The 27,818-nt window shown below is 45.0% G+C and overlaps 1 protein-coding gene and 1 long non-coding RNA gene across 3 annotated transcripts; one reads left to right on the top strand and one right to left on the bottom strand.

Moving 5' to 3' along the window:
- Positions 1–114: 114 nt before the first annotated feature.
- On the bottom strand, positions 115–27,531 carry SERPINE3 (serpin family E member 3). 2 transcript variants are annotated; one of them, XM_032496210.1, is made up of 9 exons: positions 27,089–27,531; positions 25,554–25,814; positions 20,061–20,294; positions 18,011–18,220; positions 17,202–17,400; positions 13,775–13,875; positions 3,236–3,322; positions 2,665–2,748; positions 115–240 (listed from the first exon to the last, which is right to left on the bottom strand). In XM_032496210.1, exons 2-9 carry the CDS (start codon positions 25,807–25,809, stop codon positions 197–199), a joined length of 1,215 nt encoding a protein of 404 aa, XP_032352101.1. In that variant the 5' UTR covers positions 25,810–25,814; positions 27,089–27,531; the 3' UTR covers positions 115–196. The 2 variants fall into 2 exon arrangements, with proteins under 2 accessions (XP_032352101.1, XP_032352102.1); XM_032496211.1 differs by lacking the exon at positions 27,089–27,531 and having other exon boundaries at positions 25,554–25,925.
- On the top strand, positions 4,025–17,151 carry LOC116668541. The gene is made up of 3 exons (XR_004325676.1): positions 4,025–4,518; positions 14,406–14,563; positions 16,315–17,151. It is a non-coding gene; the product is annotated as an uncharacterized LOC116668541 (long non-coding RNA).
- Positions 27,532–27,818: the final 287 nt, after the last annotated feature.

Raw genomic sequence — 27,818 nt, 5'->3', positions numbered from 1 at the left:
AGGGTGAAATAAATTTATAAAATTATAGTAAAATTGAAGTATTTTTAGGTTCATAATATTTGAAAATCACATACCCTTATCTTTTTACACTTTAGCAGAACATTTTTAAAATTTCAAGGGTATAGCAAATGAAATTGTAACTTTTTATGAAGAAAAGCATAGATGAGGGTGGAGAACATGCTTGTGATCTGTTCATTTAGTCTAGGGGACTTGAAACTCTCCCAATACTGAAGACAAACCCTGTCAAGAAAAAGAAGCATTTAATGTAACGTTATATAGTATTTTCATACGTAATTCTTGAAATCATTTTTTGCCTCTACAAAATATCTTTAAGAGGATATCATTTAATAAATGGGGTTGTTAAGGTAATTAACTACAGTCACATTGCTAAATTCAATAACAGATACACAAAATCCAGAATATACTGTCTGGTCTTAAATGATACATTTAGATTCTGAGATTTAACAGGAGGGTTACAAATCATTCAGATAAAAGTTCATCCTTAACAAGAATACTTAGGAAAGGGACTCTGTTCCAATATTTAGCAGCTTTCCTTATCAGAAAGTTATTTCCGTTTCACAGGTTGCTCAAGAAGTACTAATCATTTAGACCCTTGACCTTTAATACATTTGGGGGGTGACCCCTAGAGGGGAGTTGGAGAGAAGCAGTTTATTCATCTCTTTCTGTCCTTAATCTCTGCCACCAAACTCTATACCTTCATCCCAAAACCTAGTCACAAGCTTTGAAACCTATCAAAACTCAAGCTTAATACCCCATCTCTTGCAGGTTTTTTACATTTTAAGAAGCTGGGCATATTAAATTAGGGAAATACTTACTGCAGAATTCTTGTAAGTAAATGGGAGGTGTGGAGTACATGTGAGGGGAATAATCATGTCTTCTGGCCCTTTTAGTTCACTGGATGACTTTAGGCTGGACAAATGATGTTCTCCAACAGTTTAACTTGAGGTTAAGATCATTTTTTTTGTTAATGTTCTCGTATGTGTCCCATTTGCAATTGATTATTTGCCCTTATCAGTAAGCTTTGTCAGTTCGGTGTACTGAAGGCCAGGCCTCATTTCTGTCTCTTCAGTACTCCTGTTCCCCGAAGAGAAGCCATTTTGGCTTGTGTGATGTGGGCAAGTACCTCCCAGTGAGAGAGGTAAATAAATTAACAAGGACTATATTTAGATGTGCGGCGGATTAAGGACTGGTGTCGGATTATATTTTCATTCTGTTTACTAAGGTGGTTCTGAAAACTCTTAAATCATGGAAATAGTGATGTGTCCTTTACTAGTTTGTTCAAAGATTTTACATCATTTTTGTGCAGTTGAATTCCAGAAGAAAAACTGTTCTCTTTTAACTGTCATCAACCTTTGTTGGCTATCAGCTTTTGACAGTGACCCTTCTGTTCAAGTTTAGTCCTGTCTCTTTGTTTCTTGAGGGAGTAGAACCTGTCATTTTTTCCCCATCTTTCATTTTTTGACCTGTATCCTTTGTAAGAGAAGGCTCTCTGTTCCTGATTCTGAGTGATAAGTGACATTTTCATCTAATAAATATGGGGTTGGGAGGATCCTGGTGAAATTCTAGGAGAATATATTCTGTTAATGGACTTTTTCTCCCCAAATAACCCCCAAATAGATTATTTCCTAGTGAATGATTATCTTCATCCTTTTTGTCACAAGTGTTCCTTTGATTTCTAGCACAAGTTACAGCAGTATGCAAATGATTCTCAGATAAAATGATGTTGACAGTATTTCCTTAACAATTTGTGTAAAACCTATGCGTAATTTTCATTATTCTAACTTTTGACTTTTTCTCTCCATAAATAAAAATAATGCCTGATGTTTAGTTAAAGTAGATCCACTTTTGCTTGATTTTGTTAGTCTTGTTCCATCCTATATCTTTTTAACACATTGTTTAGACTTGCCAACAACTCTTTACTGAGAATCTCTTTTCTTTCTTAGGCTGATAAATAATTGCCAGAGAGGGTGGGGGAACATTAAGAGAAATAATTTGAATACTTTGTTCAATGTTGTTGATGCTTAAAGGACTTCTGCTTCTTCTGATGTGCTGGGCTCTGTCTGTACCATACGATTTTTGAGTTAAGATGAGGTTGTATGGTGGGACTTAAAAGTACTGGGGCAAACATTTGATTTTTGTGTAGTTTCCACAAGCTTGAGAAAGATCAACAGAAAAAAACTGTAGAAATGCAGGTGCATTCCCTAGGATACTCGGGGTGCTGAGAGTCAGGCCTATTTGGGCCCTCCGGTGGCCTGAAGGAACTCTTTTATCCTATGATGCCAAGAAAGCTAGGCAACAACAGGGGAAAAAAGGTCAAGATTATTACTTATTTTAGTTTCATGATTGTTCTGAGTCTCCCCAGGAGTAGAAACCTGGATTTTTAAAGATCTGCATCAACTACAAATGGGCTGAGAGAAAAGGCAAAAAAGCCACAGAGGATGTAGTTCCCGCTGTAGTTAGGAATTACTCCCCTCTCTCGGGATAGACGATGTAGCAACTGGGGAGCTTTTGAAGCACCAGAGAAACCAGCTAGAAGGAATGCTTATTGTTCTAGGCTACGCTGGACAAACGAACCCTTGTTGCTATAGAGAGATGTGGATAAATATTTAATTTATCTGAATTCTATCAAAAATACTGTAATACCTGTGTTGGGTTCTCTCAGGAAAAAGATGAATGGCCGATCTGCTTTAAAAACAGGAATCCGAGACCTTTTCAGTAACAACAGAGCTGCAGGAACGATAAAGAATAGAATCATACTGTATTTTCTATTCATTTGAGGAAAAGTCACTATTGAAACTGGACACGAAGTCACTTATATCCCTTGATTTTTGAAGAAATAAAAGCATCCTAGTGATACCTCATTGTTTAGTGTTATGATGGAGTGTAAATGGGAAAGTTAGAGAGAAAAGACACCGCCTAGCCAACCCTGTGTCCTATTTTCAAAATACTTCATGGAATAAATTCCATACCAAAGGTGATTTTCAGAACGACTCTATTCCTTGTTCACGGGGTCATGGTACAGCTCCTGTCAAAATGGCTCTCTTCTCCCATCATTTTTCAAAAACTTTGTTAACATTGCTTTTTAAAAAATGCTCTACCACGTGTGGACTTGGGGTTTTAGTGGGAAGGTTTAGAAGTGTGGAGACTGACCAGGTAAATCTAACAAAGGCAGATGCGGGTGAGCAGTACTGCTGACGCCCTGGTACGGATATACCTGTAGCCGCAGCTGCCTTGGCGCCTTCCTCTGAAACCTCGATCTTGGCTTTGTGGATCGCTTCAGAAACATAAAAGCCATCTTGGCCTAGACCCAGGAGACAAAAATGTGATGACTTATTTGCATTTCTGGTGCATTTAGTTTAAGGATTTGAGTACATTTTGTAGAGAACGGACTTTTCTTAGTTACAGTCTCACATGCTGCTTACTGTACAGCCAGGAAGAGATTCGTCTGGGAAATGTTTAAGGTGCAATATTTTATGCAACTGTCAAATCCTCAGATTTGGTAAATTATCTAAAATAGTCCCCCTCAAACTAATACTCAGAGCTGTGCCCCACTTTTTCAGTAGTTAATTTTCAAAAATATTTTCTAGTTGCTATTGAAATCTTTTTGTCAGTATTTCTAAAATGTCCATGGTGTAAGAATTGCCAGAGTATCTGTTAAGTGCAGATTCTGGAGCCCAGGAAATAGGCACATTCAGCAAGCTTCTGCGATGATCTCCCTTGAATGCCTTCTTGGGCTGCATTTTAAGAGCCACTTTTAAATGACAGTCACAGGTTTTTACTATAGGCTTTAAAAGGCAGTGTATGAAAAATGTCTCATGCCTCATGATTGCGTTGTTTACCAACAGTGTATCAGTTATGCAGCTACCTCGCCTCACGGGCTAGACTCTGCAAAGAAAACATGAGGTTAGAACTATAAAAGGGTGCCAACAATTTCAAAGATACTATAAACTTAGCAAATAGGAATCTGAGTGATAACGTTAGAGGAACTGACAGATTTTTGTAATTTGGCCATCGTTTTTAAATAACTCTTCAGAGTGAAATGGTACTTGATGACACGATAAAGAATGAAAGTCAGAATCTTTAGAATGAGAAGCAACTTTAGAAATCGTTCAGTCCAACCCTCTCACTTTTGAGTGCGCTATTAAGTCCCGTGAGGTCACCTGACAAGAGGCAGTCGGGCACATGCAGGTTTTCTGACAGTGCAGTGCCTATTTCCACCCACCCTTCTACACCAACGAAACCACCTTTCAAAAGTGTGTCTGGTCACCTCTGGCACACCACTGGAAAGGGGGCTGTGGCACGAGTCTTAATCATTTTGATGTATGTGTTGTATTTTAAGGGGGCTTTGTTTCATCTTAGGCTAACTTTTAACTTGTTTTGCATTTTTCATGTCCATACAAGGCGATGGCAAATGAATGTTGTGAGAGAATAAGACCAGCAGAGTACAGAACACGCAGCATTTCATCCAGCTTGTAAATAAGGCGCACACAGGAAATTGTGAGTCGGCTGTGTTCAGCTGTAAGGAACAGTTACTTTCCAGTATCAGTGAAGGGGACCAGACAAGGGCCAGAGGAAGGGGAAATTCAATGGAAACGTTCACTTGGCATCACTTGTCCTGAAACCAGTGCAGAATCTGATTTCTTTTTGCAGTTGGTCTTTTTCTGTAGGATCTTTTAGAAAAGAAACAAATTTCTCTGTAATTAATACTAGCCCGGCTCACTAGCTCATTGAGCAAACTGAAATGCACCACTGAAAGAAGGAAGAATTTTGTGTATAACGAGTGGTGGCTTGATGGTCATGAGAAGGTTTTACTAATCTGTGACTTTATTACTATCTAGTATGGTATCTGAGCATTTTAAATACATGTTAATGAAATAAGCAGCTAAATTATAGTAAACGGGTTTGTGTTAGAGTCCAGGCACCCTGGCACAATGTGGAAATGGGACCAACTGGTTGTTAGGAATGAGTCTTTGGTTAGATGCACTTGGCTACTTCAATTTCTTGAAACTGCAACTGAAGTTTCATTTAAATAGCTTTTCTCCATCACCTTCCAGGCGTGGTCCAATAACGCACTTTCATGTTTGCACAGCCACAGGCCAAGACCCACAGCCTGCTGTGCCCCGGCACCCACGGCTCTCATACATTTTATCTCTGGGAAGAGTTAACATTTCAGAAGGCCGGCATTTGTGATCAAAATAAGGATTCAGGAGTCCTCTGTGGGTTTGGGTTTTTCTTCTTGCTTGATCGTGTGTATTACAGATGCCTGTTTGCTTACTTGTTAAGCAGCTCTGGAAATTTAAGCAACTAATGAAACTAAGCCTAGGGGAGGCCAGGCACAAAGGGATTCTCTTGGCTTTGGGCTCATCCTCTTCTGCAGTGCTGGTAGCTGTTTAGTGCCATTAAAGGGCCATACGAAGTTCCCAAGGTCGTTTATAGGTGCTATTCTGTCAAAAGGGTTCCGTGATTCATTAAAATGGGAACTGCAGGTTGAATAGTTTCGTGCTTTTGCTGTGAATAGTAGACTTCCTAGAGCTGGTAATTTGCTAACGTTCACAGTGAATCTCTACAGGAGGACTGTAATACGTAGTGTTTAACCGTGAAACCACCCACACTATCTCCAGTTTCTAAATTGACCAGGTTGGCATTCTGGGGAACATACTTTGGGAAACTAGCCGCCTTTCCCACAATATAAACTCTTTTGCTCCTGTATTGCAATATCCAAAGCACACGAGTAAAATTCTTCCTACCCTCCATCCTGGCATACTCTCCACTCCTTCTTCCATAACATCTACACGTATTGACACCTCAACCTTCCTTTTTAGGTTGTTAGCTCCCAGAAGGCAGAAGCTGTATTATGCATTTAAAATACTTAATAATGCTTGCTAAACATACGTGTTCAGTAAATCCTGGATGAATGGATACTAGACACTCCTCACACTGTACATTTGTTACATTTCCCCATAAAAACAGCTGCCTTCATGTTCTTTAATCTGCTTTCACTTGTAAGGAACTGCTGGATGGTGTCTGTGGGGTCACAGGGGACAGCACAGACGGGTCTTTGGCAAGTTTCATCCAAACGACTGTTTCAGTGCCCCTCTCCGTTGTTAGAGACCATCATCCTTTGTATGTGGTTGGCCGTTACTCAAAAGGTTTAAGAGTCTTCATAACATGACATAGTGTAAATGTAAGGTCTGCAAAATGTAAATCCCTATCCCCACATTTCATCCTCGGCTTCTCATAAAGCAGGATAAACATGATGATTTGCTGCGTCTTTTGTCTTCCCAGTTATTATTACTACTGGCAACATTAGTGGCTTTTAAAAAGTTATTACCAGAATGTGTTTCTAGTTTATCTTTCTCATCTTCTTACCACTTAGTTGTAAAAGATGGAGAGCATGTGTCACATAGCAAACACCCAGCCCAGCATAGAAAGGAATCTGAAATGGCCTCTGAAAGTAGGTGGTTAGTTCCTTTCTCCATCCTTCTTCTCCAGCCCATTCCTCACGCCTGTCTTTCTCCCCACCCCCAACCCACCTTGTTGAGATATAATTGACATATATAATATTGTGTACATTTAAGGTGTGCAATGTGATTTCATGTATACATATCGCAAAATTATTACTACAATAAGATTAGTTAACACGTCTATCACCTTGCATACAGTTTTTTGTGTGTGTTTTAAGATCTACGCTCTTGGCAACTTTCAAATATACAACACAGTATTGGTAACTATAGCCACCATGCCATACGTTCCATCCCAGAACTTATCTTACACCTGGAAGTTTGTACCGATTAACTACCTTCACCCATTCTCCCCACTCCTGGCACTCACCATTGTACACTTTGTTTCTGTGAGTTTGGTTTTTTTAGATTACACATATATGTAAGATCATACAGTATTTGTCTTTCTCTCTCTGACTTTCTTCACTTAGTATAGTGCACTCAATTTTTCTATAATGTTGCAAATGGCAGGATTTTCTTTTTTTATGACTGAATAATATTTTATTGTGTACATATGTATGTCCTGCAACTTCTTTATCCATTCACTTGTTGGTAGACACTGCTTTTTACCATGTCTTAGCTATTGTAAATAATACTACCATGAACATGAAGGGCAGAAATCTCTGTGACATAGTGATTTCATTTTCTTTGGATTTATGACCAGATGTGAAATTGCCAGATCAGATGGTGGTTCTATTTTAATTTTTTGAGGAGCCACCATACTCTTTTTCACAGTGGCTGCACCAATTTACATTCCTACCAACAGTACACAAGGGGTCCCTTTTCTCCACATCCTCTCCAACACTCGTTATTTCTTTTTGGTAATAGCCATTCTAGTACGTGTAAGGTGATATCTCATTGTTTTGATGTGCATTTCCCTGATAATTAGTGATGTTGAGCACATTTTTATGTACCTGTTGGCCATCTGAGTATCTTTTTGGAAAAAAATGTCTATTCAGATCCTCTGCCCATTTTTTAATTGGATGATGATGATGGTTTGCTATTGAGTTGTGTGAGTTACTTACATATTTTGGACATTAACCCCTTAACAGATACGTAGTTTGCAAATATTTTCTCCCATTCTGGAAGTTGCCTTTTCATTTTATCAGTTATTTCTTTTGCTGTGAAGAAGTTTTTTTCTAGTTTGATGTAGTTTCACTTGTTTATTTTTGCTTTGTTTGTACCTTTGGTGTAATATCCAAAAAATCATTGCCAAGACCACTTGCAAGAAGTCTTCCACCATGTTTTTCTCTAGGAGTTTTATGGTTTCAGATTGTTAAGTCTTTAATTCATTTTGAGTTAATTTTTTGAGTTGTGTAAGATAGAGGTCCAGTTTCATTCTTTTGCATGTGAATATCCTGTTTTCCCCACACCATTTATTGAAGAGACTATCTTTTCCCCACTGAGTGTTCTTGGCTTCACTGTCAAATACTAGTTGACTGTAAATGCATGGATTTATTTCTGGGGCCTCAGTTCTGGCCCATTTGTTTATGTATCTGTTTGTATGCCAGTACCTTATTATTTCAGTTACTACTGCTTTGTAATATAGCTTGAAATCAGGAAGTGTGATGCCTTCATCTTTGTTCTTTCTCAGGATTGCTTTGGCTATTCTGGGTCTTCTGAGGTTCCATACAAATTTTAGGATTTTTTTTCTATTTCTGTGAAAAATGCCATTGGAATTTTGATATGGATTGCATTGAATCTGAGGACTGGTTTGGGTTGTATAGACATTTTAACAATTTAATTCTTCCAATCCATGGACACAGGATATCTCTCCATTTATTTGGATCTTCAGTTTCTTTCATCAAGGTGTTGTAGTTTTTAGTGTAGAGATCTTTCACTCTCAGGGTTAAATTTATTCCTAAGTACTTTACTGGTTTTGATACACTTGTAAATGGGATTGTTTTATTTCTTTTTCAGATAGTTACTTGTTAATGTATAAAAACACAACCTGTATTTGTATGTTGATTTTGTATGCAACAACTATACTGAATTTATTGATTAGTTCTAATTACATGTCACCATTACAATATTAGCGAATCTGACTTTGATGATATATTTACCATTACCACTGATTTTTACCCAGTCATACGTTTTCACAGTGTTAATTAGCATTCTTCTCTTTCAGCTTGAAGAACTTCCTTTAGCATATCTTATAAGGTAGGTCTATTGGTGATGAACTCCCGCAGCTTTTGTCTGCTTGCGAGAGTCTTTGTCTCGTCTTCATTTGTGAAGGACAGCTTTGCCAGTATAGTATTCTAGGCTATTTTTTTTCTTTCAATATTTTGAATATATCTCACTCCCTCCTGGTCTGCAAGGTTGTTGATTTCTATCCACTGATTATCTTTTGGGGGTTACCTTGTATGTAACTTATTTCTTCTCTCTTGAGGCTTTCAAAATTCTTTGACTTCTGACAATTTAATTATAATGTGTTTCAGTGTAGCCCTTTTTGGGTTCAACTATTTGGGGTTCTTTGTACCTCATCAATCTGGATGCCCATCTCTCTCTCCAAGTTTGGGGAGTTTTCAGCCAATATTGCTTTAAATAGACTTTCTATCCCTTTGTCTTTCTTTGCTCCTTTGAGGACTCCCATAATTTGTGTATTGTTTCTTTTGATGGATGTCCCCAACTCCCATAGGCTTTCTTCACTCTTTCATTCTTTTTTCTTTTTGCTCCTCTGGCTAGATAATTTTAAAACGACTTATCTTCTTGTTCATTGATTTTTTCCTGCTTGGTCAAGTCTGCTGTTGAAGCGTTCTATTAATCTTCAGTGCAGTCATTGTATTCTTCAGTTTTAGGATTTCTGGTTTGGTTTGGTTTGCTTTGCTTTGCTTTGGTATTTTGATGGTTTCTATTTCTTTGCTGAACTCTTATATGTGCATTGTTTTCCTAATTTTGTTTAGTTGTCTGTATGTTCTTATAGATTACTGAACTTCTTTAAAAGGATTATTCAGAATTCTTTGTCAGACAGTTCATAGCTGTCCATTTCTTTAGGGCAGTTGTTGGAGCTTTATTTGTTTCCTTTGGTGGTGTCATGTTTTCCTGACTTTTTCATGATCCTCAGTCCTTGCATTGGTATCTATGCATTTAAGTAAGCAGTCTCCTCTTCCAGACTTTACAGGTTTGCTTTGGCAGGGGAAGAGCTTCACCAGGCAGCTGGTAGCGTTTGTGGGCAGGTGGGGCTTTCTATTAGGGTCTCTATTTGGGCACGACCACTGCATATGCCCTGAGGTTGTGGGGATTGCTGCTGGCTGGGTTCTTCGGTTGGGAAGGACTGCTGGCTGGACTATGCATTCAAGTGAGGCCACTGAATGAGCTCCCTGTTCAAGTGGGGCTTCTGGCTGTGTCTCATGGTCAGGCTGGGCTGCTAGCTCTGTAATCACCTCTGGTTGAGTGAGTTTGCAGGCTGCGTTCGGCAGGATGGTGCCACTGATTGGATACCATGATTGGGCAGCTATGGGCTGGGCTTTGCAATCAATCCTGCTCAGGTGGGATCTCAGGCTGTGTTTCCTGACTAGACGGTGCCATTGGCTGGTCAGGACCACAGGCTGGGTTCTATGGCTTGGTGGTACCATGGGTTGGGCTGCAAGGCTGCTCAAAGTCACTGTTCAGGTTCTCTGGTTATGTGGTGCCAGGGGCTATGCTCAGCAGTTGGGCAGGGCTGTTGGCTTAGGTCTTTGCCGAAGAAGGGCTGTAGGATAGGCTTCTCGGCTGTCTGGTTTTCTGGCCAGGCGTCCCGGATAAGTGGGACTTGAGGCTCTGCTTGGCAGTGGGGCGGGGCTGTGAACTTACTTTCCCTCCTGGGTGGGGTGGGAGTATGGTCCACTCACTGGGGACCCAAATCGTAGAACTGCCAACTGAGCCCTCTGGGCAGATGGGGCCTCTGGGGTAGATGGGCATTGCTGCTGGCCGGGGTCTTTGCTCAGGTGCCACTGCAATATGATCTCCTGTGGTTTGGGAGCTGATTGCTGTAAGCTTTGCCCCGCTTCTCCGTCTCTAGCTGGTCCTCAGTGGTCCCCATGGGGTGAGACCTGGGTGGGCCTGCCAGGATGTGTCCTGCAACACTGAATGAGCTGGACATCCACCTTGGCTCTTGTCTCCCACTGGAGGAACCGCAGACCCGGGGCACTCTCAGTGCAGTGCTGCGTCAGCCCGGAGGAGGGGTGATGTGCTCAGAGTGTAGCCACTCCTCTTCCTTTCTGTTGTGCTGCTTCTCAGTGTCTGTGTTTCAGAGCGTGCTTCACTCTCACCCCGGTGAGGGGATTTCTACAATGGTGACTTGTCAATGGATATCTGCCAGCTGGTCTTCTTGGGAAGGGGACTGAAGGCAGGAAAGCCCTATGTTGCAGCCTTGATGACCTGTTGTAGCTCTGCCCAGCCATCTGGTGTGGCGCAAGTTCACTTCTGTACACAGCCAAGCAACTATGGCTGCTTTGCTCATTCACTCATCCTAACAGGGAGCTTGTAGGTTTTCCTGAGCAGAGACTGGAAACTACTCACAGAAATCAAGAATAAGATCGTTTCTTCAAAGTTTCAAGTTGTGCACAAGGAATATTTCTTGGATTAGGAAGCACGAGTTTGTACCAAAGCCTGTTGATCCTAGAGGAAGTGAGGCTGCTCAAGAAGTGTATGTCTAGCTGGTGTCTCTAGTGTAAATGAAACTGGAATCATTCTCAAAAGTTTCGTAACATGTAGTGTCAAGGTTGTCTAAGGAGAAAAATCATACCCTGGGCTCAATTGGGCCTTGAAAGGATATTGAGCAAGTTCTTCATGCAGCCAAAAAAAAAAAAAAAAAAAATTTGATGCTATGAAAGATGAGATGAGTGACTTTTAAACAGGGAATAAGAACCTGAATAAAATGATTCTGGGCTTTGGAACCAAATGGACAGAAAAGCCCAAATGTTCCCTGTAGTTACTGAGTTTCCATCAATAGTACAAAACTGCTTGGTAACCCCTTGTTAACTGTAGGAAGGGAGACCAGCATGTTCTGATCTCTTCCTCTCTGACAAGCTCTCTGCTGATGCTTTGCTAAATGATAAAGAATTTCATTTCCACAAGTAAGATGTGAGGTGGGTGGTGGCTACTCCATTTGAGGAACGATAAAACTGTTGGTTAGAAAGATTCAGTGGCCATGTCTTCAGAATTAAGTCAACAGCCCACTTAGGCACAGAAGTGACTATTCTCTTGATTATGTTTAAAGGAGGGCACTGCAAAGCAATATTTTAGTTGGCAAACTCTATCTGTAAAAGGCCAGATATTAAATATTTTTGCCATTCAGGCCATATGGTGTCTGTTGCAATGTCTCAAGTCTGTCTGTATAGCAGGAAAGCAGCCACGGATGATTTGTAAATGAAGGGGAGTGGCCAGGTTTCAGTACAACTTTATAAAAATAGGTGGTGGCCCATCATTTGGTGAACCCTGCATTAGAGGAGCAAAATTTTATGGGAGAAAAGCATAAGGTAGATGTGTTTTATCACTAGGAAACATGCATACAAGCTTCCTACTTGGCAAATGGTAACTGCTTGATAATTATTTAACAAGACAGATTCATGAGCCTATATTTCTGCTAATCTGAGCAAATATAAGTAGACTTTGACTGCATTATAAAACAAGAGGTTAGGTATTTTAAAAGGTTCTTTTTAAAAGAGGTTGCTTGTTAGGTCTTGTCAAGGGAGCTCTGGGCCTCAGAAGTCTACCAGTCAGGGAGCTGCATGATGCGGGTTGCGCTCAGTCCTGTTTGAGGACATAGGATTGATCGCATTTTAGGATGTACTTCTAAGACGTCAGGCAGAGAGGTTTAAGAACTATGAAGGGACAATCAGTGAGTCACAGTGCAGTGTGGCTGTAGTTACTTGAAAGTAGTGGTGTGGAAGAAAAGGTCAGAATGGCCCCGCAGTTCTGAGCTAGCACGATCAGTAACAGGAATGCACAACTGAGCCCCAGAGTCACAAACAGACACCGTGATTGGATTCTGCACGTTATTAAAGATAGACACACGCCAGTTCTTCATCCCTTGCTCTTTCCTTGCCTCTCACTCTCTCACTCTTTCTAGTCTTCCTCTTTTCCCTGCAGCGTCAGATTATGCCTGTGTCACCAGGGAACATTCCTGGTTGAGTCATTCAACCAAGTCAACAATATTTATTGACTATAAATGTGTGCCAGGCATCCTTGGGGGCACTCTGCCCAAACTTGACTATGGCCTTGCTTATCTCTTTGCATGTTTAGGCAATGAGTTCAGAGCTGGCAGACTATAAACAATCTAGAATAGATCCTTCCTCCTGCGCTTTATTTAATAAGTAACTCGCCATGCAGTCTAACTGGTCACATCGAAAGCCCGAGCCAAGACTTGTGGACCAAACTCACATTTTTTCCCCTGTGATTGCTTAAGCAAGAAGATTCCGAGCAAACCTGTAGAAAACTTATCTGTGCTGTACGGTTCTAGCATTCAAAAGCTCACCAGGCACCGAAAAGCATCAAGGCCAATGACAATGCCTGCTCCAGGGTCATCTTTGTACAGATAACTGACTACTACCCAGAGCAGAAACAAACCAGAGCCCTTGGAGCTCTCCAGAGAGGATTCGGGAACATAACGTCTGGCATTTCACTCTCTTTTAACATTAGATGTCAGTTCTGTCAGGCCCCGGGTGAACACAGATCCTGGTGATTAGTAGTAGCGTATCTGCTATAAGCCAAGAAATTTAGTATAGACTCGGGGAGGGAGAACATTTTAAGGCAAGGTTACCGATGGATGAGCAATTTGAAGAAAGGAAGTTGGATGGATGAGGGAGAGGTTCAAGGTTAGCTCATGAGAAGAGGACAGAGGAGGGATCAGGAGGGAGGGAGGGCGAGGAGGGAGGAAACAGACAGTGTGCAGCCGGCCTGACAGTGGGAGGTCAGAATGCAGGGCTCTGCTGCCCCCATGTCTTGGTCTTGCTCCGGGTCATGTGGGCAGAGGCGGGGTAAGTTATATCATGTCCTGTGGTCACTGACTTCACTCTGAAGGTGGTAACTGAAAACGGTGCTTAGACGTCTCAAGAAATACCTCCTCCTCCACAAAGTCCAACCCAAATTTGACTATTATCAGAAGCAACATCTTCTTACATAAAGCAAAGCACTTCCTCTATTCTTTTAAACAACATGAACTCTGGCTGTTTACCACGGAAGGCTCCATAGATGAGACCCCCCTCGATCAGTGTATGAGAAAACTGCCCCAAACCCAATGCCAATAAGTTTGGAAGAAGAACTTTTGTTACCTGAAATTCCTTTCAAGTTGGCCTTGAGTGGATCAAAAAGATCGGTGATGCCCCAAGAATATAAAATATGTTTTAAGTTGAAATGATTTTGGATCCTAAACCTAAAAAACAAAAACAAACCATCAACTTTTATTTAAATTTTGCACTCAAAAGACTTCCCTACACACCCCATGACATCCAAACCCCCTAATTTGAAAGTCTGGGATCTCCAGGCTCATATCTGGATTTATCTGTCATTGCTCCTTCCAGAACCCCCAACCCCCCTGACTAACCTGCTCTCTCCCACCTCTGGACCTTTGCTTCTGCTGTTCCTGCCAGGTCTCCCTTGACTTTGAATGACTGTCCCTTCCTCAAAGCTCAGTTCAATTGTTCCTCCTCCTCTTCCCCAGCTGTTCTGTGACCTTTGTTTCTTAGAGCCCCATTAAACACTTTGTTCTACTCGTTCGATGTACAGAACACTCTGCTTCCTATGACTGTTATTTATGATATTGTAAACTACTGGGGAAGAGAGGCTACCCTGGTCCCTATGCAATGAGTGCTTGTCATGGGCTAGGTGCGATGACAAGTGTTTTATGCAGATGATCTCATTTCATCTTCACATAACTATGTTCTTATTATTCTCATTTTACAGACAAAACAACGGAGGCTTCAAGAGCTGAAGAAATGGCCCAAGATGACATGGAACGTGGCGGAGCACGACGCGAAGGGAGGTGAACCGAGGGCACAGCCAGGGCTCTGGGCGTCTACACTTTGCTACCTCGCATCCTGGGGGCATCTCACACAAAGCAGGTGCAGAAAAGAAGCTGTTGACTAATTGCCAATCAATAGAGTGTCTCATTTAATATGTTTATACCTGATATGACATATGTTTAGGTTTGCATGTGGGTCTTTGATGCAGAGCCGGGAAGGGATGCAAATTAAGGCTTTGATTTTTCCCTCCTAAGTCCTGAGAGCAGGAAGAATCAGCAGAGCAATTGTGTCACGTGTCTTCAAGGGCAAGGCATTTAAAATTTTACTGTTGAAGGGGCCTTTTAACAGGACTGCTGACATTATTTTTCTTTGAAAATAAAAAAGTTCAAAATGGAATCTGGATGGCCTTTTCTAGAAACCAGGCAGAACCTGCAGGAGAGCAAAAATACTGCACAAGACCTGTTGTTTAATAGCAAAGGTCTTCGTTGCCACTCAAGACAATGTGACCAATATTTTCAACAGACGTATCAGATTTTCTCATAAATGTGTTTTGAATCTTTGTGTTTCCAAAAAGGCACCTGCTTTCTCTAAGAATGCTATTTCTCAAAAAAATTTTGGACCGCCTTTTCTGAAATTTTCTTCAATCCTTAAAACACACTCTTTTGAGAATTCATTGCTGAAACATAGTGGTTATGAACGTGACCTTGGGAATTCGGTGCCAGGTTTGGATGCTGGCTCAACCTCATGTTCACTAGGGACTTGGGACGAGTTACTTTATTTCTCTCTGCCTCAGTCTCCTCATTTGTGAAACAAGCCTAATAGTAGTACTTTGTTCTTAACTTTGTGAAAGTTAAATGAAACAATCCTTGTAAGGTGCTCAGAACAATGCCCAGCGCAGCTTGCAGCTCGGGTACTTTATTGTTGCCACCGTGGCTTTATTGTTTCTCAGTGACGTTGAGAAAGAGCTAAGGTATGTTTGAAGCCAAAGCTAAGGTATGGTGATTACGGTAGGTAATAAATCAGGGTAATATCATTGTTAGCAATTAAAGACAACTGTAAAAGCGAGGTATGACTATGAAAGATGACAGTGATTGTTTTCTTGAATGGCTATGAAGGCCAGTCCAGAAGAAATGCTACAAAAATATCTTGAGTTAAAAAAAGACACCCTTTACCAAAACTGGACAGTGATATCATAAGAAAATTACAGAGCAGTGTCCCTTAGGAATACAGATGTAAAAATCCTCAATAAAATACCAGCAAGTTGAATCCAGCAACATACAAATCCCCCCATGAGCAAGTGGGATTTATCCCAGGAATGCAAGGTGGGGTCAATATGGGAAAATCAATCAATGTAAAACATTATATTAATAAAATAGAGGATAAAGGCCAAAGTGTTTTAGGATCATTCCTCAAGGCTTTCCAAGTTCTAAGGGCAGAATCAGCTCCAGCGGAGGGTTCTCAGTGGAGCTGGGCACTTCCTGGGGGGAGGGGTCTCTTCCTTACATCAGCTGCTCCCAATGAGGCCAGCCATCTGTCTCCAACACCCAGAAAGACTGTAGCCAATTCCTGTACCCGGCTGCATTCTCTCTCCACTTTTAGCCTTGAAAGCTCTTCTTCCTTTGCTGAGCTTCTTTCAGATATAACAAATATAACGGTAGCTTCTGCTCCATGCCACAGAGATTTGTTGAAATCGCCAGTCTCTGGGCTTTGATTTGGGGTCCAAACGTTTGGTTTGGAGAGATAGGCTTTAACTGAGAGTTAAGTTCACCTTCTGCCCTGGCTATGCCAGATCCCACTTTAGACCTTGGCCCTTCACTCACTGGGTCTCTCTTTGTGTGTTTTTGTTCCAGTGCCTGGACTTATTTTTAACTCCTCCAGGGAGCACAGCCAAGGCCTCTGGCTCAGCGCTGCAGAGAGCCTGGTCAGCGGAGGAGGCCAAGGTGGCCAGTGGGAAGGAGCATGAAGAATCCACACACTGAAAGTGAGCCCACATATGATTTCCTCGCTGAATGCTGGTCTACAAATTAATTATGAATTTACTCTGACTTCAGATGCACCGGAGAAGCTTATCATTTAAAGAAGTTCACTGAAGAATCCTTTGGAAAGTGATAAGCTTTGCAAAGCAGCATCATCGTTTAGCTTTTTGACCTACTGGGGTTTTGCATCTGTACCTACTGGGTTTTCACAAAGAAAGGCTCCCCTCTATTTAGAAAGAATGAAACTTTCAGTACAAGGACTTAAAGTCTTGATTTTTTTGTGCCTTGATTTGCCTTCTGATCAGAATTATGTCTATATTTGCTCAGCTGCATAAGCGATTTTGCCTCTTGGGTTTTGACAAATGACGATGGTGTACTCTTAGGATGTGATCAAGTTTAGGGCACATTCCTTCAAGGTAACTGCACTGCCCTTCTTTCCCCACCCAGGGAGCTGCATGAGGCTGGAGTGGAGGCCTGGGGGCTCCAGTCTGGCCCAGTGAAGGCAGAGTATCTCCTCTCAAGAAAACCCCAGGAAATGAGCTCCTTTCAGCCTCTATCATGAGTGAGTCAGCAGTGACTATGAAATGAACCCAAACTCTAGGGTAACTCCCCCTTGGCCTACCCTCTAGGGGGATGTTAGACAAGCTGGCCCAGTGGCTTGAGGACAGACCCTAGAGTCAGACCGCCTGGGTTCTCTAGTCCAGGCCTGGCCAACTGGATCAGGCCGCAGAGCGCCCGGTAAAGATGACGCAGCGGCTCACCTAGGCAGGAACACGTCCATCCTGGCTCTCTTCAGGCTGGCGGTCCAGACGTGGATGGTGCTGGCTGTGAGGTGGGGCTCAATGTGGCTCAGTGGGGTGTCTTTGTCATGTGGCAGCACCAGGAGCAGACTGGCCGCATTTCCCAGGTAAGGCAGCTCCAGCACCCGCACCTGATGGCCCGCAGGGTCCTGGACCTGGCCTGGGGAGTCAGTGGATGGGGGATTAGTTCTGTCCCAGGAGCTGGTGGAACCAAACACCAGACCCTTGGCAGGGCCAGTTCACAGTACTAGAAACAATACATTTCATTAACAGGGTGTCCCTCTCACTCTCAGGAAGCCAGGGTGGGGGTGCTGCTCACTCATGGACGGAGATGCGTGACATGAGGCAGGATGCGCAGGCAGACCCCTGGTATTTCAGGCCAGTGGCACTTTTGGGTGAAGATGCTCTACAGAAACTTCAAGTCTGGACTCCCAACCTTCCATTCTTTCTCAGCACCAGTGAAGCGGCTGTTCATTTTATGGGGGTGTCTGCCAGGGGAGGGGGCTCGGTCCAAACCTCTCTGGTTTCAGACTATCTCAGTGTCAGACATGAAACTGGGTTTCTCTTCCCCTTGTGCTCCCTCACTGACCCCAGGGTCTCCCGCTCCCTGGTCATCCCTTTCTCCGCACACCGCACAGCAGAGGAACCACGGAGAAACCCAGCCCCACCCTCCAAAAGCAGAGGCGGGTCTCCCCCTCCTCCCGCCCGTCCCGCCCACCCGGCTCCGGGGTTCCTCTGCGTTAGGCAGCCCGGCGGGGGAAGCGGCTCACCGTAGTTGACCTCGGCCATTTGGTACATCATGGGGACCTGGAGGACGAGGCCCTGGGCACAGGTGAAAGGCAGGAGCTGAGTGTCCGAGGAGAATCGGTGCCGCCAAGCGCTTTGGAAGGACATGGTGCTGACGAGCAGCAGCTGCGCAGACGCCCCGCCGCCGCCGTCGCCGCCGCCGCGCTCCCACGTGGAGGCGCCCGGGTCCTCTCCTGCGGGGCGAGAGCGCCGCGATGCTGAGGCCTGTGCGCGCACCCCAGCGGCCCCGCGGCGGCCCCGGAGCTGGGTTCGTAGCTTGCTACTTAGTGCTGTTCGTTGTGGAATTGTAGCGTTTGTAACGCGCTAGGGCTGGAGACCGTGCACTTATTTTTTTCTTAACAGGTTGGCATGCTCGGCTGGTTCCAACTAGTTCGGGCTACTTCCGGCTGGGGCTATTTCCCAGGAAGCATGAGGCCTGCACTGCTCATGCACGCCCCTGGGTGGGATTGGGTGCTGTGATGGGCGATGCCGACCAGTGTTACTCCCCAGCCCCACCCGACCCCCATCGCCCCAAATGCTGGGCCTCATCCCCGGAAGAGCCTTTGTTTCCACAACAACGTCCAGGGCTCTGTCTTTAAATTCTGCTTTATTCCTGAGAGAAGCCCGGGCTGACCACCCCTCAAGGGGCAGTGTTGCCCCAGCTCTTTATTTATTTAATAAACCCATACTCTGTTTTAAATGCTTTAGCAAACCCTAAACCCTCCCCAACTCCTCTCACCAGTTCTGTTGTTGTTCGCAGTTTTGTAGGTGGGGCACCAAGAACCGAGAGTGGTTGTCCAAGGTCACACTTGCGAGTGGCATAGGCTCAGTTGCCCAGGATGGAAACCTTGGATTTGAACCCAGGCAGCCTGGCCCTGGTCTTCTGGGAGCATTAACTGTCCCTCTTTCCTAAAGGACAAGCCACCCCAGGGTTGAGAGCAGCTAACTGTGGCCTTGGGCATCTTGGCAGTAAAACAAGCTGCTACAGGGAACTAAACGTTTTTAAGTAAATTGAAAGACATTGTGAAACGGGGAAATTGAAAGAGGAGGAAACCACCTTATCAACTGAGATCTTAATGTCCGCATTTTAACTCTGCACTCTGGTCCGCACACATATTGTTCTCAATTCATAGAGTCTATATTCCCTATTCTGCCTTTTAAACATTGGGTGTTGAACGTTCTCCCTATTTCTGCATAATCTTTGTTCTCGTATGTCAAGGATGCTAGAGACAGACTGCTGGGTTAGAATCCTGGCTCTCTGGGTGCCAGGCAGGAGGCCCAACTCTCTGCCTCAGTTTCTCTATCTGTAAAATGGGGACAATAGTAGTGCCTACCTCTTAGGATTACTGTGAGGGGGCACTGAGCGTAATGTGTGGAGCACTTAGAAGAGTACTAAATGAATAAACTGAGCACTCAGTAAATGGTAATACTGTTCATCATCTTTGATAATAATTACAACTGCAGGATATGCAGGTGCTGTAATTCATTGAATCATCCCTAATTGCTGGACAGGTAGGTTGTTTATAAGTCTTCTTTTAACACTGGCCTAAACATCTTATTATTATGTATAATTTTTTATACATAATATTGTGTATAATTTTTTTCCTTGAATTCTGTCCTTACACTAAATTCCCAAGAAACCACTTTTTGGGCTCCTGGTGCATTTTGCTATCACAGGAAGTTCATTGTAGATGAGAACAGAGTTCATTGGGAACTCACCTGGAAGGGCAAGTGCATGGGATAAAGCCTCCAGGGCTCCACTGGAGATGGGAGGCTCTGAAGAGCATCCTTCTGTGTGTGTGTGTGCGCGCGTGCACGCATGTGTACGCAGGTATCAGTGGGGGCGGGGAAGAAGGGGACCAAAGGTGAGCCTTGCTTCACTCAAGGGTAGGGTCTCCTGAGAGGACAGACTTCTGCTGCAGTTGAGGGTGGCTCAAGTACCCATCTCATGGCTTCTGACAAGTAGTGGGTGGTACCTGACTTTCCGGCCCTCCTTCCTTCTTAGTCTCATCAAAGTGGATGGTTCCCCTTTACCTGTGGGCTGCCTGGAGGCCCATCCGTTGGTCAGCATGGTGGTACCATTGGGCTCCCTGAGGTTGGCTGGCTCCAAGCTGCTGTTGGCCCACTGGGAGACCTGCTCCACGAAGCAGGGGGCCAGCGGCGTTCCCACCTGCACATAGAGCGTGCAGGCCAGCTCCAGCTTGGCGCCTGGGCCGGCGTTGGGCAGCGTGGCATAGACAGCCCGTAGCTGCTCTCTCACCCTTGGGTCTGTGAAGAAGGTGTTGGATCAGTAGACAGTGGTGAGAGGAGAGAGGAGGTGGCCTCAGCTCTGTCTGCACGTGGCATGGAAATGGGACCCCAGCTACTCCACTCTTGCTTCCTGAGGATCACCCACCATGAACAGTCGGTCTGGCAAAGTCATAGCTCAGTTGCTCAGGAATTAGCCTGCGCCCATAGATTAAAAGTTAAGGGGGAAGAAACCGTGCTCGATTGGGAAGAAATCAGGCTGTGATTGAGTCAAAGAGAAAACCACTCCAACACCCCAGAGGTTGTTCTTCCTGAATGTCCTGAGTCAGAGGCACAGAGCGGTGCGGAAGCAGAGAGAGCTGAGAGCCGGGAAAGCCACGGGGCTGCTGCGCAGGGGGCTTCATGAACTCAGAGCGCCAGCGGACTGACGGGGAACGTCGCGAGTAACAATGATGGAGGGTGGCTGGGGTGTTGAATGGTCAATGTATCTTGTACAGGACCTCAAATTCATTCCCACAACTGCAGGTCATGAGCCCCAGAGGCATCTGGATGCGGCTTCTTTTTGGAACTATGCTTTCAATGTGAGGAACACAGAGCAAAGGGAAGAACACCTCCCATGCCCCAACGCCCATCCTTCTAAACCCGAGCCAACAGCCCCCATTGTTAATGTCAGCAAGACCCTGCAAGAATGTTGAGGAAGTAATAGGCATTTGAGAGAGTCCACAGTTTCCACGACGGCAGTTGGACTCCTATTTGTTTACTGCTTACACAGGAGATGGCTTCCTTCTCTCCACAATCAATAGTAGATTTCTCTTTCATGCTATTGTTCACAACTGTGGCTTCTATTCTCCCCTGAGCATCTGTAGCTGGAGTGAGGCCTCTCGCCCACTGGCGAGTCACTGTCTCAGTGTCCTCCGGACACATGCAGGCTGGGCTTTTCCAGGAGTCGGGACCCCTTCCCCTGCAGGGCCTCTGGAACATGCCCCTTCCCCTGTCCCCCTCGCCTCTCTTTCCTCTTAGGCACAACCCTGTGGCTGCCCACAAATCTGCCCTGCGAGACACAGGCCTTGCCCCCTCTTCCTGCACCGCCCTGTGCTCACTGCTTCGGTTCTCCCAGGGCACCAGGTGGAGTGAATCTGACTTGGCTTGTGAGTCTGTCCACTCCATGGCCCATCCTTCACGTCACAGAGGCCAGGCCAGGAGGCAACAGCAGACCTCCGACCCCTGACTTGCCAGGCCAAAGTCCTTCTGGGGATGAAGGTGTCCAGAATACACCCCGACTGGGGCTCCCAACCCCCAGGCTGCAGAATGCAGGTGTGGGCAGATTTTACTCCGCAAAAATGTCACTACCAAAGCCGCTGCTTAGAATCTACAACTATAAAGAATGGACTCAAGATATGTATTTATATATAATGAATTACAGCCTAACTCAAGTGCTTGCCTTTTATTTTAAGAGCAAAGCAATGAATGAAAATAAATACTCATCAGATTTTCCTCCACTGAGGAAGATCACAAGTACTTATAGAATCGTGTCCCTGGAGAATGTAGACTGTCTACGGGGGTGAACTGAGACATTTCTGTGGTCCTTAGTTCATGTGACCGTAGGGGATGGTCACAGAGCTCTCCTGCCCTATCACGCTCTCCGGCCCAGGGAACCAGCCACTCTCCTAGCCAGACACATTAAGAAGCAGAGTAAATAGCTTGAGAAATCTTGTCTCCACCTGAGCCTGGTTTGTCCCTACCATTTGCACATTGGAAGAACTTTTCTCAGTGCGGCTGGAGTGAATATACATGATCAGAATGAAAAATACTAAAGGTCGACAGTGTTCGCAGACTCTGTGCTAAACGCTCTCCATGCATGATCACATTTAATCCTTTCAACAACCCTGTGAATTAAGTGCAATTATGGTCCCATTTATAGATGAGGGAGCTGGGGCTCAAACAAATTAATAAACTCGCTCAGCGTCACCTGGTTGTTGGGGGTGGGGTTTCACCGCCTGTACCCATCCCCCAGATGATGGACAGGTGGGCTGGGAGCACTCTGCTCCCCTGCTCTGGAGAGCCTCATGAAGCCTCCTATTTCACTGCATTGCCTGCTTTTCCTAGGTCTGGTTGGTCTTGCCTGTAATGGGGCAAAAGGGACTGATGTGAGCGGTGACAAACTGCTCTGCCCCGCAGCCCTGGAAACTGTGGTCTCAATTCCTCTCGCCACCTCTTCCTAGAAAGCTAACTTCCTTGCTGGAGGAGCTGGGTGGCTCTAACAGGATGATGAGCGAGCAGGAAGGAAACCAGAAGGGCTGCAAGAGATCAGGAATGTATGGGGAGGTGGGGAGGGTTTGACTGGAGGTCTCTGGGGTGGTGCAGAGGGGCAGGAGAGTGCTAGAAGAAATGGTATTTTCCTGAGTCCTGCTGCAGGACACCTTCCTTTTCAATACATTGGCTGAACTGAACTTCTTGAGTGTGACGCTGAATCTGGAGGGGTGGGGGGGTTCTGACTTTGTAAGATTAATGTGTATAAAATTCTCAATCTGCGAGAACCATCTCTATGATGCTGATTAAAGAGGGGTAAGTTTAGGATGGTGTCTAATGGGTTTGCTTGGGCTGAGAGAGTAATGAGGATGAGTCTGGTGAAAAATAGGAAGCCAAGGTGCTTATGTCGTGATTTCTGCAACTGCTCAATGGCTGAGGGTGGGGCTAAGGCACTGAGGAAAGAACACAGGATTTGGAGTCAGAAAATCTGGAACTTACATCCTGGCTCCACTACTTGCCTATTGGGTGAACTGAGTCTTGCCAATTCATTACCCTCTTGTCTCTTTTGTAAAATTGGGACTTTAATGGAGGCCTAGTGATTGCATGTGGTTTCTATAAGGATTAGATGACTTGCTGACTGTATAGGTGAGTCCACATGCACCATCAGTCAGAATTCTTCCCCAGGGGCCAGGCCACCTGCACCTCTGAGGCCTCTGTTCCCAGCATTGTTCTTGTGCTTAAGGGAAAGTTGTAAAGTGTTCTGTTTTTGGTGGGGGGTAATTAGGTTTATTTATTTAAAAAATTTTTTTAATATAGGTACTGGGGATTGAACCCAGGACACCCGACATGCTAAACACACACCCTACCGCTGAGCATACCCTCCCCCCGCTGTAAAGTGTTCTTTATTGATTTACCTGAAAAAAACCAACGGAAATTCCTAGAACCTGGAACATTGGGGAATCGTATGTTTCACGTGGTGAAAACAAAGGTATTTGGGGAGATACCACTGATGCCTGTTCTGAAACTCATGCCAAGCTTGTAGGACCAGCAGGTGGGAACTCTGGCAGAGCTTCTGGTGGTCACGCGACGGCTGGACATCAGTGAGAAGACGGTACCGACATGTCCCACTGCAGCCCTGGCTAGGTCTCTCTGCTGATCGGCGGGAGCAGTGCCCCAGCCCCTGGAAGGTGGGTTGATATTCCTGCTCTGTCCTGACTTGTAAGAGAAAGACTGGTCCGGGGCAGGTGGTGACTATGGGGGGGTGTTGTAAGCAGCACACACGTGATTCTGTGAGCGATTTTGGAGCAAACAAAATACAGGGGTATTCTATTAACTTGAACTCTGTAAGCAGCACATTCCTCTTTGTAATAATTAACCGTGGCTTCATAAAATATCGAAGCTGTTTATGAGTAAGAAAAAAAAGGTGGGAGTATGTTCCACAGAGTTTGGCCATTCAGCATTCTGGACACTTGGTAATTCTTGAATGGGCTCTATGGAAACCCTGTTAATTGTCGTGTTTGGTTAACCAGATACCACGACTGCATCTGACAACGGAGAACTGACTGTCATCAGTTCCCTTTCTCTGCAGGATGACTACACTTGCATTTCTTACTTTCCCCCTAATCCTGTTTTTAAGGAGAATCTGTTTTAAGGCTGAAATGCCTGCTCCTCTTCCCTGTTTATTCTTCATGATCCAGCTCAGATGTCAGGTTTCCTTCCTTCCTGATCTGCCAGTGGAATAAATCTTTCCTCCCCTGTATTAACTTATTTCAAATAAGTACACTGAACTGCACTGTGTTGGAGTGTATTTCTGTGTGCATCGTTCCTATGAGACTGGGCTGCTTGTGTTCCGAGTTTTCCCTGTGTATCTGGCTGCTGAGTTCCTGGCGTTGCACCAGCCTGCACAGCAGGAGCTGGAAGTGCTTGATAGATGGCATCATACTGGATCTAACGTGCCTGAAGAGTAGCCCCACGGATACGTGCGTTTCCATGATATTCTTGCTGAGAAAAATTCAGCTAGATAGCTTATGTTTGTCTTCGGTTATTTCCAGAAAGAAAACACATTTGTCTGTTGGCCAGCAGGATCATGAGAATTGCTTTGGCAGGGGACAGGGTATGGATGGAGGGGAACAGGAAACACAGCTGGTGCCTTGCAGCCTGACGTCTTGAGTGCACATCTTTACTCGGCAGCTCAAGATTCCAGCTCAAAGGAAACTCTTGCTGTGTCTGTGTTGATATTAGTTCTTGTGCTTTCTCAAAAGTATTAATGTACACAGTTGTAACCCCCATCCTTTTTTACTGGCATCTTAGTCTAAGATAGAGAAGGAAAGTTACGTGTATGAGTGTGTTTGTATGGAGTTGGGAGGTTGGTACCCAGGCCAGGTCTTGAGCCAGAGGCCATGACCTTGGGCCAGGTGTGGCTGACCTAGCATTCATGAGACTCCTGCCACTGCTGGCAGAGCTATTCCTTTCAGGGGGTGGGGGGGTGGGCAGAGCTGTTCTGAGGCACATAATCCTAGAACTGTGTTGGTAGATATGGAACTGACTGGAAGTAAGTCACAGATTTATGAGAGCAGATTGGTCTTGAGTCCCAGCTCTGCCGCCTACTAGCTGTGTGACCTTGGGCAAGTTGCCTGTGCTCTCTGTGCCTTACTGGGCTCATCTGTAAAACAGGGATGATAGGATTATGACCCACCTCAATATGGTTGTTGTGACAATGAATTACATTTGTAAAGTGCTTCGAGCACTTCCTGGCACCTACTAAACACTACAAAAGGGCTTGTAAAACAACTGAGAAATTGCCCTGAACCCTGATGTTAGAAGGGAGCCTTAAAAATCGTCAAGAGTAACAATCCAGAGTCTGAATGCCTTGGGCTGCATTCTTGCTTGTGGTCTGCTTTCCCTGCCTGCCCCACCCCTCTTCTGAGGCAGCTGGAGCTGAGAGGAGAGGAGGCTGAGGGTGAGCAAGGGTGAGGGTGAGCGGGGCAGTGGGCCAGCGCAGCGGGGTGGGGGGAGCGGCAGCCCTCTTACCTTGGACGGTGTACCCCAGGGCCTCAGCCAGCTGCCGGCCAGTGTTCCCCTGGGCTCCAAACTGCAGGATCTCCAGAGGGATGAGTGCACCGGCTGGGGAAACCACCAGGTTGGTTCGGTTGCAGCCCGCAGTCAAGCTGTGGTAGAGGCGAAGCGCAAGCCCGGTCTTCAGCAACATCAGGTCCTCACGGAGGTCGCCGGCTCCTCCAGGGGGGCAGGCGTGAAGGAGCAAGAGAGTGAGCAGCAGACGCCACATGGTTTCTGCAGTTCAGCGGGGAAGAGATATAAGTCAGGCAAAAGCTGGTCCATCCTGCAGAGAGCCCCTGCCTGGGGCTGGGTGTGCAGGCCCTGAGCACAGCGGAGGGAGGTGATGGGCAGTCTTGTTTGTTACCCGCTGCTTCCGCCCTGCACCCGATGCTTCACTGTATCTTGTAATGTCTCCCTGAAAACTACTCACTGCAAAACCAAACTGTGAATTGGAAGGCCTGGATTTTAGGCCTGCCTCTGTCACTTACTGCATGTGTGACCTTGGGCCAGGCTCTGGACAGACCTGAAGCAAACCATTATGTTGGAAAAGAAATGTAAGAAGTACATGTTACTCATTTTTCTTGGTACTTAGCTAGCTCACAGCTGTGCCATGTCTGTCAGTAGTAGTAATAATAGTAACAGCAAATCACATACTATGTTAAAAAGGACCTGATATTTTCTCAGTTGTTACAACAATCTTACAGAGTAGCTGCTATTATATTGCAAATGTAGAGATGGTGAGGTTTAGAGAGCTCAGTGGATCAGTGAAGAAAACACGGGGACAGACACAGGCCTGTGACTCCAGTCCTGGTCTCCTATTAGTGGTACATGAAATATTAGGAATATAAATGCATATTAAAATATTGATCCATGAGCGAATCATACCTAGAATATCAATTCTAGTGATGTGAATTATTCTCATAAAAAAGAACACTTTCACAGAGAATAGAATGATATAAATATAGCTCCTACTACAGAAATGTACCCCTTCAAGGAAGACAGTGCATTAGCTGGAAATTAAGGCAAAGAATAGAAAGGCAAAGTGAAAAGTATTTTCAGTGTCTAGGCCACATGTGCAGCCTGTAGCAACTGCTGCTAAGTTGTCTGACTTTGGTATCAGGCAGGACCAGTGGGAGAGAGGCCCAGTCCAAAGTCATTTGAGAAGGAGAAGTTCGCAAGTAAAGCCCCTGGGCTCAACGGTGTTGATGGGTCCCAAATGGAAAAGCATCCTCTTTTCCCCAGCTCTTCCTTCCTGCAGCCAAGCACAAAGGCAGTGCTTGATGACTTGGCATCACAAGGTGGGGATGTGCATGGGTGTGGGTGTCTTTCTGTGTGTGAGTTTGGAGGTAGCGGGTCCCAGCCCAGGGTCCTTTGGGAAATGACCAAGTCCCAGTGCTCTGGAAGCTCCTGTCCCCTCCTGCAGGGACACAGCAGTCAGACCTTCATGCCCCTGGACTCCCCATGACCACGTCCCGCCATGGTACACTGCGGATGAGCTGTTTACTCACGGACTCTCGCAGGGGACTGTTGGAGTTTCCTTGCTTGCTTCTGTTTGTGTGGGTCTCCAGCATTAACGTGTTCCCCTTTTAAAAAAGTGGAACAGAATCTGCTTTGAATCACAAGACAGCATAGGGAGGAAGCTGGCAATTGCCGTCTCTGTCGGCGATGTCTCTGCCACTCGGTCCAAATTCCTGGAGCCTGCGGTCCTGCGGAGAGCCAGGAGAAGGAGCGCAGCCTGGCCAGCCAAGCCCAGATCTGAAACAGAGCAGGCCCTGGGGAGGGAGCCAGCCACACCCGTCAAGCCTTCTTAGGCTTGTGACCTGGTTGTACCAGCAAGGAACCCCCATCGAGCCCTTTGTCTCTTTGAGGAATTTCACTGATGACTCTGCCCTCAGGGCTTTTGCTGGGTACCAGGTACCTAATGCTTCTCCCCTCCTCCTGTGAACAAAACAATAAATCATTGGGCATGACTTGGAACTTTTAGCAAGCGATATTTTGCAAAAGAGAAAATAAAAAAACCAATGCAAGATATGACTGTGAAACAGGGTGACTTACTTATTATTAATAAAAGTGAATGCACTTATTTATTTATATGTGATATAATAAATATCATAAGCACTATTGACAATATTGTTCTCAGACACGACAGTTAATAAATGTGCTGACTATTATTTGAGAAAGGATCATGTTGTCAATGAGTGAATGCACATTTTGGGAAGAAATAAGCACACTCTGTCC

The sequence above is a fragment of the Camelus ferus genome, chromosome 14, assembly GCF_009834535.1.
Source record: "Camelus ferus isolate YT-003-E chromosome 14, BCGSAC_Cfer_1.0, whole genome shotgun sequence".
NCBI classification, from domain to species: domain Eukaryota; kingdom Metazoa; phylum Chordata; class Mammalia; order Artiodactyla; family Camelidae; genus Camelus; species Camelus ferus.
This window is presented reverse-complemented; position numbering and strand designations above follow the sequence as displayed.